A 15,239-nucleotide genomic window follows, 5' to 3' on the forward strand; every position below is an offset into this window, starting at 1 on the left:
AGAGAGAATTTAGTTACCTTGCTGGAGTAGGATTTATGCCGAGATAGAGTCATTGGCTATGAGACTCCAAACAGTAAGTCTATTCTGACGACGGCTAGGACTCTTGCGTTATTCTGATTAGATTGACCCAAATCCCAGATTTATCGAGGCCCTTATCTATCCATGATATTATCTCCATATCCTTTAGTTGCGTCGGGGCTCAAAACTCCCGACCCTTTGATGGACTCGGGTTTCCCTATCTCTTTGTGAGCTTGGACTCATGATATTGTTAGGAATCATGAGCTTGGACTCCTGATAAGGCTAGGGTTTGTGGGCTTGGACTTCTGATAGTGCTAGGATCCTTTTAGGTGTGGGTTCGGATCCGTCCAGTTGTACCAAATTTAGGGGCATCAAAGGAATTAACATAAAATATTTATCATTTGCATGTTACGTCCGTGAAAATACTAAAATACCAACTTCACATTATATTCAATATATATGTGCATGCAGAAAATAATTTATCTACTATAAAAAAAAAAATTAGATAACAGAAGGTATTAACCAAACGGAAAAAATAATTTCAGTTTTTTATTCGCTAATATCTCAAAAGCCAAAAAAAAGGATTGGCAAAATGTCACTAACACTGCCTATCTTCTCCCATAATATAATTCAAAGTTAAAATTGAAGAGCTCAACCACTAAAAACTGAACTTCAAAAGCAATCAACTGATTTTCAAAATATGAACCAACAAATTTACACAAACCAGATATCCAAATCAAATCATAACAACAAGCTGTCGCAAATTCAAGAAGAACACATTAGTCCTTGAACCCATGATCTGCCATCACTCAACTTTCGATGAGCCGCTGACTTTGGAAGAAACTGAAATTCTTCCATGGATTGTTTTTTAACCCTGTTGATCTTTTGCTTTGCCTTGGTCGCCTCCGTCAAGTTCATATAGCTTCGTTTACTGTTGTTGTTGCTGCTATCTTCTACTCTATGTGAAGTAACATTGTTTCTTGAAATTGGAGTAGTGAAAATGGAAGATGAAGTCGAGCTCTCCTCATGCCTAAAATCAGAACTCGGGCTGGAAGATGAATGATTAGCAGCTTGTCCAAATAAGGGTGGCGGCTTCGCTGATATTCTAGTACTGATATTGTTTTTCCTGACTTTTACTGAAGTTGGTTCGGCTGATCTTGGATGAATATTTCTTTTGCTGGAATCTATCAACGTTTTGCAAAGGGGAGTTTTAGAAGAAGCATTCATGTTGGATTGCTCCATTAGCCTGGTTTCCCAAGGTTTTGCAGCCATCCAACGTTCTAGCCAGCTCCAACCCCAGCTATTTTTATCGAGTTTCTTCCGAGACTCAATGCTTTGGCTCGACTTCTGCTGAAAAAATAAAGAAAATAATGAACTCCCCGAAGGCGAAACGAAATACACTTAACCATTCGATACAGACCTCCATACACAATATATTCATTTTAATTAAAACGTATTTGAGTCGTCTCTCGCCCTCGTGCGGTTTGTGCTCACAAAAAAGAGAACAAAGATTAATCCAACTCTTTCACCAACATAATACCTTTTGAGCAAGAGAGTATGCAATTGCCCTTTCTCTCTTGAAAGCTCCCTCTTGCCTCATTTGTATTTTTTCCTTAATCTCCTCAAGAGTTCCTCTACTTTCACACCACCCATCCTGAAAAAATCCAATTAAAAAACCAATTAATCGTCAGAAAGCCCCCATTGATTTCTTCCTACAATGGAGGATGGCCTCTACTAATATTTTTTACCTAGAACTCTACACCATACCATTGGTTCAATGAACAGCTAATTCGCATTTGTTCCTTTTTGTGTAAAACTAATTGATGCGGGATGAAAATGTCGAAAAAATAATAATTCAAAGAAAGCTACCTCAGCCTGTTTCAAGATATCATCTTTGCTGCGCCGCTCATCCAGCATCATCTGCACAGCCAATCCCTCGACTGACATACGTACATTACGTGCTCTGATTCGAGCTTGAACTCGAACAAGAGCTTGCATGCACCTAAGAGTTACAGCAGCTTGTTTTCGGACCTGTCGGCCTCTAACTATGGCTTGAAGTCTCACCAATCCTTTCAATGCCCTATAAGCTCTTCTTGCCTAAAAAGGTTGGTTCACTCAACAATAAGAAATCAATTGACTAATTCAAGATTTCGGGTGTCAATCCAGAATAGCATGTTATTTGGAAACTTTATATTGAGAACGATAGTTCAAGAAGAGATTACGACGTGGGAAAAAAGAACGCCTTCAACATCAAAAGATTACCAAGTTTCGAACAAAATAAGCACAAATCACAAAATCTTGAGCCAAAAATTTACCTACTTGATAAACCAACTAAGACTGTCAATTCAAAATTTGAAATGACTCATTTTCCGACCCCATAAAATCAAAGGAATAAACACATATCATAATCTTTCACTCAACTTCAACTCAAGGCATAAAGAATTAAACTAAAACCATGAAAAAGAGAAGACCGACCAAAAAGCCACGAAATGCAGCTTGGATTCTCATCACTGCCCATTCTTGCTTCACAGCTTTAAAATCCTTAGGAGGAGCCCGCACAACAGCAGCCACTGCGGAAGTGAATGCATCGTTATTATTATTCAATGACACAGAATCAAATGAACACTCTGTTCCACCAACCAATCTCCCATTTCTTCTTAGAATTTTCACACCAAAATCCCCCAAAGAACTCTTCCTCCATAGCCTCCATTTTCTGCTCTTCTCCCCCAACTTTTCCTTCAAAACATTCAACATAAAGATTATGAATGAAGTGAAATAGGACGATCAAATTTGAACTAAAAACAAGAAAATAACCAGGAAAAACACTCTCCGAGTTCTTCATCTTACATAGTAGTCATCTTTTGCAGGCTTCTTGAGTCCTACCAATGCTTTAACACATGTCCCTGAAGCACCCATTTGAGAAAACCACTGCAAATAAGAAAGCTCCAAATCCTAAAAAAGAGCAGGAGAAGGTTTGTTCAATTTATGAAGGTGGAGAATGGAAAACGACGCATAGAGAAATACAGGTTTTAATAGAAGTAGGATGCATAATTTTATAACGAGTAAGTATAATTGTCTTTGAATTTTTATTTATTGTGAAACGAGTCCATCCTACCGATATTAACACACACAAAAATACTCTTAACATAACAACAAATAATATTTTTCATTAAAAACTCAAATAAAATATCAATCTCACAACTCGTCAAACTCTCACACAAATTTCTGTCTTTTATAATATTCAGAAAAATCTCGACAATTGTTTATGGATTATATAATAATAATAATAATAATAATAATAATATGGCAATTGGCCCATATAAAAAATAATATTAATTAGCTGTAATAATTATCATTTAAATTTATTTACTGATATATTTTTTCATATGTTAAATTGGAGTATGCATTTTACATTCGATTGTGTTTTGATGTTAAATTTTGAAAGAAGTGTAAATGATACAAAATTAGGTGAATATATCATTTGGTTATATTTTCTTAGACGATTTTCAAATTCATAGATTTTAAATTTTTCGATTGTAAATATGAAATTATTTTTTAAAAAATAAAAAGCAATATTTCAAAATATTTAATTACATGAACAATTTTAAATTTTTAAATAGTATCATAATTAATCCAAAAACAACTTGTATTAGAATTTTTGGATAATTAATAGAGTAATATTCATTTTGGTACACAAACTATTGCTAAATTAATAAATTGATATATGAATTTTTGTAAATGATTTAATTGGTTCATGAACCATTTATAAATCAGCAAATTGATACACTGCTTTTATGTGTATTTATCATTAATAAATTCATTTAATTATGATTTTTATTTTCGTGATTATTTTAATTTTTTGTAAAAATATTTAATTTATTTTAAATTATATATAAATAACTATCAGCTCAAATACGAAATTAAGTTTTTCATCACATTAATAACAATATAATCAATATATATTTGTCATGAGAACTTATATATATTGTTTTCGGAAGATCGGAACAAAAATAATAATCATTTTAAAATTTCAAAATCTGATACTGATCTGTTGGAATTAGTAAAGTGTTTAACATGAAAATAATAGATCAGAAAAATATTTTGAAAAAATAAACCCGATGGAATATAACGGCCGAACGATTGGTGAAATAGTATCTCTTCCCCCAAAAACATGTTCTTTTTTACCGACGCACAAAGAAAATATTTTGTTGAAAATCATAACGGCCGAAACACCGATACGACAACGCATGAAAAATCTTACTCATACCTGATTTACGTAGCTACAATGGCCGAAAATTTTCGTACTTGATTTAGATATTTTTGATAAATTTGATTGGCTTTTCAACTTATAAATTATATAATAAAAAAATGATTGTTTTGTAGTATTCAATAAAAAAATAGATTTGAATTCAAAAATAGGAAGGGGTTGTATGCTTGTATTCCCGCCGGAGTGATTGTGTTTGGCTATAATCGCAGGAATGGACCCAATTAACTGTATGGATCCTAGAAAGGCACTACCGTTTTTAAGCAGACAAACAAATCCTAAAGTTAGTGCACAAAATTTATTTTTGTCTTCACTTTTTTTATTTTATATATTTCTTCAAAATAAAGGTAACTAATTTTCTAAATAATATGCACTCCAATAGGGAAGGGATTTTGTTTCAATTCAAAATCAAAGTCAAAATTGAAAGTTATAGTTCCTTTTCAATCCATCTTAGGACATTAAATTGTGAGAAAACTTGTACAATTTCATCGTTCAGGTTATAGAAATTAAATTTATTTCATTTTTTTTTATATAGTGATAAATGAAAAAGGATGCATTTTATAACATAAATATTTAGACTTTGACCAAGATGATTAGTTTGATGTATTCATGAGGCGTATCATTATCTTTTTAGTCGTTATTGAAGTCAAAGTTAGTTCAGTCGTGTTTGAACCAAATCATCTCAAACATTTAGATTTCATGGTTCAGTCATCGATTTTGTATGTCATACATAAGTTTATGCTCGTGGCCAAGTGTCTAAATTAAAGAACTTTTCTTGGGGCAAAACCATGCTTTGTGTTGTAAGTTTGAATACACACACACTAGCGATTGTGCACACACATTATGTACATCCTTCGATTTACCTTTCTGTCTGGGTTAAGATGCATCTTACTCATAGTGGGAGGTTTGTTGGATAAATGAAGAATGAAGTATTGTTGAAGGGTAAAGGAAGTGGGAGTTGTCCCACATTGGAAAAGTAGCCAAATGATGTCTCCCTTATAAACTCCTAGTTTGAATAGGGGTTTGGGCCCTAAGGGGTACCAGAAGTTTTTAGAAGGGGGAAGACGCTAGTAAGCTGCGTCTCGATGGAACGCGCGCGCTCGGCTCGTCTCGGGTCGGTGCGGTCTTTGACAAGTATTAATATTTTTGGACCAAATTTATTTGAAGAATAAATTTTCAGTCGCAAATTGATATACTTGGGCAGAGGTACGCGTGCAAGGGCGCCACATCCCGCGCGGATGCGCGCCTGTCCGAGCATCGGCCAGAACAGGGCGCGCAGCTTCTCGCGCGCCCGACTGCCTGCTGCACGAGAACACAGTGCAAGGCGCGCGGCCGCGCGCGCCTTGCTGTGCGCGCAGCTCTCAAGGGCAGAATGCTGCGCGCGGCACTGTTCCTGAAAGCATGTGCGTCCCTTGGCTATGGTGACTTCAGTTTTTCACCCAAACAATGTATCCCTTGACTAAAATGGTGTCTATTCGAAGCATCCGGTCTGGAGAAACATGTCTCCTCAACACAACCATTGATCATCTATAAATAGTCCCTCAAATCACATTCAAGGGTTGTTGAATTTTTGCTCCATCTTCTCTCATATTGCTGCATCATTTTCGAAAATTACTTGAGAGCTTTGGCATATATTTGTTCGCTGATTTCGAGATTTGTAGTGTTGCAAATTCTCGACGTGAAGTCGTTGTATCTTAGGGACGATTGCCTGCGACGTATAGCACTATACGGACAATTTCGTCTTGCGGAGAAAGGATTTTCCTTGCCTCGACTTGATCTTGCTGTTGCTGCTTGGTTTGTGATTCAATTTACCACGTTAAAAATATTCAAAAAGGGCTAAAAAATCGATTTGTAACTTTTACAAATATCAGAATCTTGTTGGTGGTGGAGGAGGACATAAAAGGTTTAAAGTCCATGGTAAAAGTGAAGAGTCGACAGCACGTGGAAAAAATTTAGAAAGTTGAATGGAAAAGAGTCAAAGTAAAGAAAAACGATGAGTATTTCATTATAAAAGATGTGAATATTGTGTTCATTGGTGGAGCAAAGGTTCTTGGGACATAAATATGAGCAGATAGGGGTGATATAAGCGCATAAAGTCGCGTAATATCCACAGGTCATAATATACCTTATCGAGTTAAACAATGATCAAGCAAAACTGGTATACGATGAGGATATCAGTACTCTTCAACAATAAAAAGCATAATAACATTTATCAGCTCAAGACCTGGCTAGACTTTCACATTGAAAAGAGGTTCAAGGAGAACTTTTAAAAGTTTTTAATACTTGAAAACCTGTAACTCCTTTCATTTCATGGTCTGATGCGTTGGATTTATGTCATGTCCTTGCAAGACTTTCTCATTTGAAAGTAATGTTGGATAGATACCGAAGTAATCAAGAAGTAGAAGATTAGAAAGTATTCAAAAGTGTTTTTCGGTAACTATAGAGAACAAAAGATTACGTGCTCATACATCGGAAGTTGGATCAGCTTGAGATCATTGGATATACTGACTCTGATTTTGCTGGATGCCAAGATAGTATGAAATCTACATCAAGTTATATATATCTCCTTGGTGGAGGTGTCATTTATTGGAAAAGTGCCACCAATGTGTATTATGTCAATTGGGTATATTAAGTTTTAGTAGGAGTTTGTTATTTTAGATGTTTTTTCTGTTATAGACATTTTCAATTATGGTTATTTAAAGTTATTTTTTGCAAAAATAAATTTCAGTTTACTTATACTAGCTCTAATTATGGTTAAAGTTTGATCTCAATAATGTTCAAATAGTATCGGTTGAAAATATGCATCTTATGATCGCATTGATGGTCTAGTGACCATAAGTGTAGCGAACACTGCATTGATCCCATGTTACTATTATTGATCGACCGGATTGATTATAGAAATATTTCGAGAATGACAACAATTTTGAGTACATAATGTTATTTCGGATTGATTATAGAAATATTTCGGGAATGACAACAATTTTGAGTACATAATGTTATTTTCACGAAACATATTTATACATATAGCTCAAATAGTAGATTGTTAGATCAATTAAAGTTATACGAACTTATATGTGAATAATTATGTATTGTGAGTTGTCTAGTAAAGTAAAATCAAATTAAAGTGATTGATTATTTTTTTTATAAACGTGCTTTAACGTAGCTGATAGGATATAAGCCTTTAATATGTAGAGTCTAAAGTGTAATTTTTATTTTTATGATCAGTTAAAATGAAATATCATAATAGAATTAAAACACTTATCAATATATGGTTACAACTTCCAGATCTCGCGTAGCACGTTCCACCACATCTAATTCTCATTATTAGAAATAAATCCATGGAGAAACCAAAGGGCTGTCGAGGTAGAACGTGTAGATCTAGAAACTTATACATATTTATAGTTCCATTAGACTTTTGCTTAATTTTGAGAACACATTTGTTCACAATAGTTTTACGCCCAAGTGTAAGTTTAACCAGTTCCCAAACTTTGTTTGATTTCATTGAATTCATTTAATCTTCAATTATATTTATCTATTTTTCTCTTGAAGGACAAGACAAAGAATCATATATGCTTTTGATTTCTTCATCATCTCCTGAAGATATTATTTAAGTATGTTCTTCTATATCATGAGTGTGTCTAATGTGAGACCGTCTCACGGATCTTAATCTGTGAGACGGGTCAACCTTATCCATATTCACAATAAAAAATAATACTCTGAGCTTAAAAAGTAATACTTTTTCATGGATGACCCAAATAAGAGATCCGTCTCACAAATACAACCCGTGAGACCGTCTCACACAAGTTTTTGTCCTATATCATTGTGAAGTTTGTAAATACATTTCCTATAACTTTTTCAAAGTTGAAGCTCATATAAATTATCATGATTAAAAAGTAATACTTTTTCAAAGTCTTGCCGATCCATTTGGAAACAAACCATTATCTTAATTCGATAACTCAAATAAATGTTCACTTACCTTTATTTCATGTTTCTTAAGCAACTCATTAAGCAGAAATTTTATACTTCATGATTCAATTTTAGTAATGATTCCATCATCTTGGTCATCAATGAACACATAACCCTTTTGAATACATAGAGTATCTAATAAAAATACATTTATTTGGTCGAGGACCCAACTTTCCATATTTACTTGTAGCAAAATATAAGAAGATGATCCTCAATATATAAGGTTATTTATGTTTGGTTTTCTATCGGTCCAAAATTTATGTGGTGTGGAAAGAACTGACTTTGAAGGCATTTTATTCAAGATATTGGCCCAATTAATAAACCATCTCCCAAAAAGAAAATTGTTAAATTATCCTGCTCCATCATGGACCTCTTCACATGCAACAATGTTATATTTGGTCTCTCAGCAACACCATTTTGTTGCGGTGTGTGAGAAATAGTTTATTGTGTAACTATGTCATTTTCATTGCGTACATCTTTAAATTGATATGATAGATATTCACGGCATCTATCAGTTCTCAAGGCCTTTATTGTCTTGTTCATTTGATTTTCCACTTCGATTGCAAAATGTCTCATACATTCCCATGATTCAGACTTACAAAAACAAATAGATGTGACCAAAACGAGTTAAATTATTTATAAATGTAATGAAATAAGAGGCTCTATGTCTAGCATTCACATTCATTGAACCACATATATATGAATGAATCAATAGCAACAAAATTTTTGCCTTAATTGATTTTTAAAATGGTTTTTGTGTTACTTTACCAACAAGACAATGCTCGCAATTCGAAAAATCAACTTTAGAAATTGAACATCATAGACCCATTTTTATTAGTCGAATCATCAAATCTTTTTCGATGTGACCTAATCCAGCGTATCAAGTATAAACATCCACATTTGCATTACTAGATGAGCAAAAACTTAAAGAAACACATCGATCAACATAATAGTTAAACATTTGTCAGTCTCAGTCCAACACTATGAAGCAATTCTTCAGATGTCCGAAAGCATAATAAATATTGTTATAATAGATAGAACCGAATTACTATTAAAGTTCAAACTAAATCAAAATCCTAGAAGAACAGCATACACTAAATTTCGTCGAATTTCTGGTAGGGGTGTTCAAACTTCGGATAAAACCGAAAATCCAAACCGAAAAATGTTGTAAATCATATAGCCTCCGGAACAATTCCGGCTAAAAAATAATTTCGATCAAATCGAAACACAGCGGAAGCGATTATATAATTTCACAAATTATAATCGAATATATGAATATAAATTAACTATGAATTTAAATAATAAAAAAAAATACTAGAAAACTAACCTCTTGTAGTTTTCCTTTTTCACGAATGTGTAGAAACCGCAGCCTTCCAGTACGATCCTTCCTATCGACGGTAGTGGGTGGACACTCAAAAACACAAAAGCTAGAAATCAAAACTTTTATTTCTATTCTCTGCTCTCTTTTCAACTCTTGAAAGATTAGAGAATAAGTTGTACCATCCTTTTTTTTTTTTTAGAAAAGACTACTAGGATCTATTTATAATATTCAACTCAAGAGAGCCAAATCTCAATCTCATTGAGAAAAAACCATCGGCCTATATTATGTAATCTAAGATAAGGCCAAACAAAATCCCACTTGATTTGATATTATAAATTTAAGTCTTTTAAAGCTCATTTAAAAGATATAAGATTTCTAGGATCTTTTCAAAATATATTAAAATATCATTCTAACTTATTTTTAGATATTAAATAATATCTATAATTTATTCACAATAAATTAAAGATATTATAATCAACTTTTGGATATTACCATAATAATCCAAATTTATAATTATCTCATAATTATAATTTAATATAATTAATATCTCATAATCAATTATATTTATCTCCAAACTCTTGGAGTTATGGAAACATTTTTCCATATCCACACATGATTTCTAAATTGCATTTTTAATCCGTCATTAATTTGAAAGGCGTACCGGGGACCATGGACTCATAATTAGAAGCTCCAATAAATTATATAAATAATTAAACTCTTTAATTAATTTTTTCTAATTTATTAATTCCATAATTACTCCACTAAAAATATGGAATTGCACTCTTCTTCATTATGAAATATTTACTCTACAAAATTGAGCAGTCCATTGATATAATCATTACATATGGATTAATCCTCCATAGACAATTCGTAATTGAAGCTAGGAATTTTCCGTTTACCTCTTCAATTACTTCTTATCTTCATTTACCATTAATTCACCAGTGAGTGGTTTAATTTATAACTTAATTATAAATTAGTTGGGCCCAACACTCAGTTCTAGAATTAACAAATGAAGGAATCGTCTTTCTACTTCTCGCAAGAAGGAATGGATTCCATGTTTGTGAACTCATATTCCCAGCCATTTATTTCAAATATAAATCTAAAATGCAAGTATTAAGAATGCACAATCGCAAACTTTAAACAAGCAAATTAAGAATCATATTAAAATGAATAGGAGTTTATAATCACATCAGGATTAAGATATGTCCATATATGATCATCTTATGATTTAAATAGAATTTCATATTAACAACGGAATTTATTATGAAATATCTAATTAAATCGGTCCTAGTCCTACATAATCTGATTATATATAAATGCCCCCATCTAGATGTCTCTACATCGACGTTCCGGATAAGACAGTCACATTCATAATGTTCATGGGCCGCATTAGTGATGTTTTAATTAAAGATCCCATACTTTAATTAATTTCATCACGGACTTAATTTAAGTTTATTATCCATAATTTTAATCCTCGTGTATATATAACTTTTATATATACTAAAATCATGGTTACATCCAATAAACTAAGGATTTTACTGTGATATTCATGACAATAATATTTCATGCAAATATGTTCAATAATAAATGTCGTTTTTTATTAATAATAAAAACATAATTTAATAACAATGCTTTAATGGCACTATCCCCAACAAAAAAACCGAACATTGAACCGAACCGAAAACCGAATTTTATAATTCGGATATAAATGTTAAAACCGAAATTAATTTGGTTCGGTTTCGGATTATAAATGTCAAAACCGAACTGACCGAAAAAACCGAAATTTAATTAAATTAATGATGTTATTTTTATTTTATATTATTTATTGAGATGATATTAGTGAATGAAGAATTATTTTGAATAATACTTAGTTGATTGTTGTTTATATTTAAATATTTTACTAAGAAATCATTTAAAAAAATAACATATTATATTTTATAATATATTTATATTATTAATTTAAATAATTGTATCAAAACCGAAATAACCGACCGAAATAACCGAATCATTTTGGTAGAAAACCGAACCGAACCGAAGAAAAATGGTTCAGATATCGGATTATATATTTGTAAAATCGAAAACCGAAAAAACCGAAAACCGAACCGAACCGACCGATGAACACCCCTAATTTCTAATGCAAAGAGGACATCATGTAGGATAAGAGTTCGGCCACCATGCAACTCCAATTTGCAAATGCTATGTGCCGCAAAGAACTCAACGGAAATCTACAAAGCTTCACGATACTAGTTACATGGTCTGTTGCACCTGAGTCTACAATCCACATACGATAAGATTCGATTAATTTATTTAGTGCTACCTTTTTAGGCTCAAGGAACTCATGAGCGAAATGACCAAATGCTTGTCAATTGTAGCACTTTATTTTGATATTATATTTCTTCTTCCCAAACCTCTTAAGCTTATTCTTATGGGGGCTTAAAATTGTTCTTCTTGGAACCTTCTGTAATATATTTTCCCTTTTTGTTTTTTTTTTTTTCAAGTTCCTATAGCGTTTAAAGTCTGAAACTTTTTTGGAAATAGATTCAACCACAAAGGCACTTTTTATAGACTTAACAACACCAATCTACTCATACGTACTCACGTTCAAAGTGGTGGGCAGCATCAGAGAAAATCTTATTATTGTCACTGTGAGTCAGATAGAATTTCATATGATCTTAGTGTGTTTAATTCTTGCTTGATTTATTCACTCTGATTCTCACGGGAAATTTAGGGTCCGATTCCAGTAAGTGTCACTAGTACAGACGCAGGATTTTGAAATTGTCCTAAGCCTGAAATCACGAAGAAGACCATTAGAAGGGGGCCAGGAGGGTGTCCTGGCGTAGCCCATCCGACGCTCAAGTTAATGAGTTAGAAGGGGGCCAGGAGGGTGTCCTGGCGTAGTGGGCCCATTCCTGGGGTATCACACTGTGAGTTATATTATATTAGACAAAAAACGAACCTTAATATTTAACATTCAAAATGAATTATTTTCAAATATTCTAAATTAGATTATGCTCAATTTAAAATAGTTTATTATTAACTCAAATGAGCATAAAATTCAAAATAATTTATAATTTTTTTTTAAAATCTAATTATCCAAAAAAAATAGTTTCACCATATACCATCTTGCCAATGTTTATGGCCACTATCTTTTGGCAATCTCGCATTCTCAATTTATGGGAAAATGATTTTTGCATTTAAACACAACTCATATTTTGGATCAAAATGTAGCTTGACCTGAAAAATTAAGGCTACTGCCTATATAATCTCTATTAAATGGAATTTTGAAATAGACACATTTCTCTTTTCCGTACATTTAAGCAACATTTTCATGTACGTTTTATTCAAACAAATGTACGTGATTCACGTATTTTCCTTCTTTGTTCTCCTACATCTCTTTTTTTCTTTAATAAGAAAAAAAACATTCCTCAAAATGCATATCCGGTTTTATAATTATATGCAGAAACTTCTGAAAAATGCATATACGGTTTCTGTTGGATTAAAGGTGGACTTTTAGGCTTATGGGCTTTCCATGTGAGTGAATAGAAATTTGGAAATGTGGGTTTGTCCCACATTGGAAAAATGAAGTGGTGTAGATAAGTTTATATTGTGTTACACTTTATAGAGGAGTGACAATGATGGGTCAAGATGCTCTCTCTCGCGCGCGCATGCGCAGAGGGGTGCAAATCATGGACACGATTTGCAGTGGAAGAAAGGCTTGACTTGTGTGCAAGCGTACGACCGCGACATGGGTGCGTGGACCTATCAAGGTAAAAATCGCCTAGCATTCTATGCCATCTTTTGTTAATTTTTTTCAATTGAGACCTTTCATATGCCCTTGAGACCTTTCGCGTGGCATGACTGTTGGTGCTTCATCTCCCCAACTGTTGATGATTCATCTACCATCTTTAAGGCATCTTTATGACAACATTTGGCCTTTCGTATGTCTTGTATAGGTATGTATAAATAGGAGGTGTGCCAAGGCCAGAAAAAGAGACCGAAAAATCCACTTTCTCCTACTGCTACATTTCTTCTGCTCCTTCTGCTACAGTAATTCTGTTCTGCTACAGTAGTACTGCTGCCCGTTCTGCTGCAGTACTGCTTCTGCTTGTTCTGCTGCAGTACTGCTTCTGCTTCTGCTGCTACAGTACTGTTTCTGCTTGTTCTGCTTCTGCTCCGTTCACTGATAAAGTTCAGGTACTGCTTTTGTTCTCTAGCATAATTCTTTGTTCTGCAACTCTGCTGGTTTGCCCATTGTATCATGGGAAACAGACGTCCGCTGAATCCTCGGAGCACATACTGGAGGGGACGAATCTGTTTTAAGGAAACTGTACAAGCTACAGGCCTCGGTTTGATTTAATTAAGCATTATACTACTGTTAGATATGAATTTTATTGTGGCGATGTTAACTAAAACTAGTAGACCAGCAGACCAAAACAACTAGATAGCTTATCAGTAGCTGCTGCTCTAGTAAAATTAAACCAGTAGAAAAATGGATAACTATACAAACCAGTAGAGAACGCTTTCTAACGTTGCTATCTTAATTGTTACCGTTAAAGTGTTCCTAGTACCAGCATCAATTGCAGCATTAAATACTATACGGAGTCATTTAATGCATATTACCAAATTGAGTATAATACAAGACTGATTGTTTTATAGCTTTTCTGCAGGAACCTATTTCGGTAATAAAGCTGATTGTATCAGTTATCTGAAGATTTCTCTGATTATGAACGTTGAACTCAGTCGATTATATATACTTGGATCAAATCCTTGTTCGACACGACACTTCGCATAATATCATTTTTCAAGGAACAAAGCTACTCTCTTATCAGAAAAATATCAGTCGTCCTTGAGCGTTGTTAAAAAGTTCAACACAAAGAAAAGTAGCACACGCTTCATAGCTTATATCTGATCTTGTTAAAGATCATCTTGTGCTACTAATTCTTACACTCTTCACAATCTTTACTGCATCAATATTTTATCAGAAGAGTCTGTAATCTGAAAAGAGTCTTTTCAGAACTTTGTGTTCCGCATTTTTGTAAGTTGAGAAACTAAGAGTTTCAGTAGGCTGAGGTATAAGTCCTTCTGAAGTGGGTGTGTACAAGTGTTGTACTGTAATATCCAAAGTCTTTTAGTTATACCTTATGGAAACAGAAGAAGGGGATACGTAGAAGAGTTTATCTTCGAACTTCCATAAACAACTGCTGTCTACTGCTCTATTGTTTTTCAACTACTTCATCAGATTATTTCCGCACATTCTACTGTAATCAGGTGAAAGTATTCTCACAAGATCGACTACTATCCTTAACAGGATTCTAGTACTTCATCCATACGAAAAACGAGTAGAGTTTATTCACCCCCCCTCTAATCTCAACTTCGATCCTCAACAATTGGTATCAGAGCAGGTTATTCTTGTTTGTGAAAAACTACAACAAATGGAACACTTCATCAAGATCCCTATGTTCTCTAAGGAAGATTTTGACGACTGGAAGATAAGAATGCAAGCTCATCTTGCAGCACAAGATGATGACATGTGGTACGTCATCACAGATGGTCCACTGAAAATCTTAAAGCCTAACACAGCTGTTGCTGTTACTGACGGTGCACCACAGATGGTCGAAAAATCAAGAAGTGAATGGACCAGTGAAGATAAGAAAAAAGCCAATCTTGATA

At 33.6% G+C, this 15,239-nt stretch overlaps 1 protein-coding gene across 2 annotated transcripts; it reads right to left on the minus strand.

Moving 5' to 3' along the window:
• Window positions 1-684: 684 nt before the first annotated feature.
• LOC140807538 (protein IQ-DOMAIN 6-like) lies at window positions 685-3,038 on the minus strand. 2 transcript variants are annotated; one of them, XM_073164433.1, is made up of 5 exons: window positions 2,866-3,038; window positions 2,494-2,754; window positions 1,888-2,115; window positions 1,559-1,672; window positions 685-1,365 (listed from the first exon to the last, which is right to left on the minus strand). In XM_073164433.1, exons 1-5 carry the CDS (start codon window positions 2,932-2,934, stop codon window positions 784-786), a joined length of 1,254 nt encoding a protein of 417 aa, XP_073020534.1. In that variant the 5' UTR covers window positions 2,935-3,038; the 3' UTR covers window positions 685-783. The 2 variants fall into 2 exon arrangements, with proteins under 2 accessions (XP_073020534.1, XP_073020533.1); XM_073164432.1 differs by having other exon boundaries at window positions 685-1,368.
• Between the last annotated feature and the right edge of the window lie 12,201 nt (window positions 3,039-15,239).

The sequence above is a fragment of the Primulina eburnea genome, chromosome 12 (genome assembly GCF_022965805.1).
Source record: "Primulina eburnea isolate SZY01 chromosome 12, ASM2296580v1, whole genome shotgun sequence".
In the NCBI taxonomy this organism is placed as follows: Eukaryota; Viridiplantae; Streptophyta; class Magnoliopsida; order Lamiales; family Gesneriaceae; genus Primulina; species Primulina eburnea.

Excerpts from the sequence above, each read along its gene's own strand:
- LOC140807538 (XM_073164432.1), bottom strand. The coding sequence starts at position 2,934 with ATGGGTGCTTCAGGGACATGTGTTAAAGCATTGGTAGGACTCAAGAAG. Across the intron at positions 2,755-2,865 it reads CTGCAAAAGATGACTACTAT|GAAAAGTTGGGGGAGAAGAG; the intron begins GTAAGATGAAGA and ends AATGTTTTGAAG. Across the intron at positions 1,369-1,558 it reads CATACTCTCTTGCTCAAAAG|CAGAAGTCGAGCCAAAGCAT; the intron begins GTATTATGTTGG and ends TTATTTTTTCAG.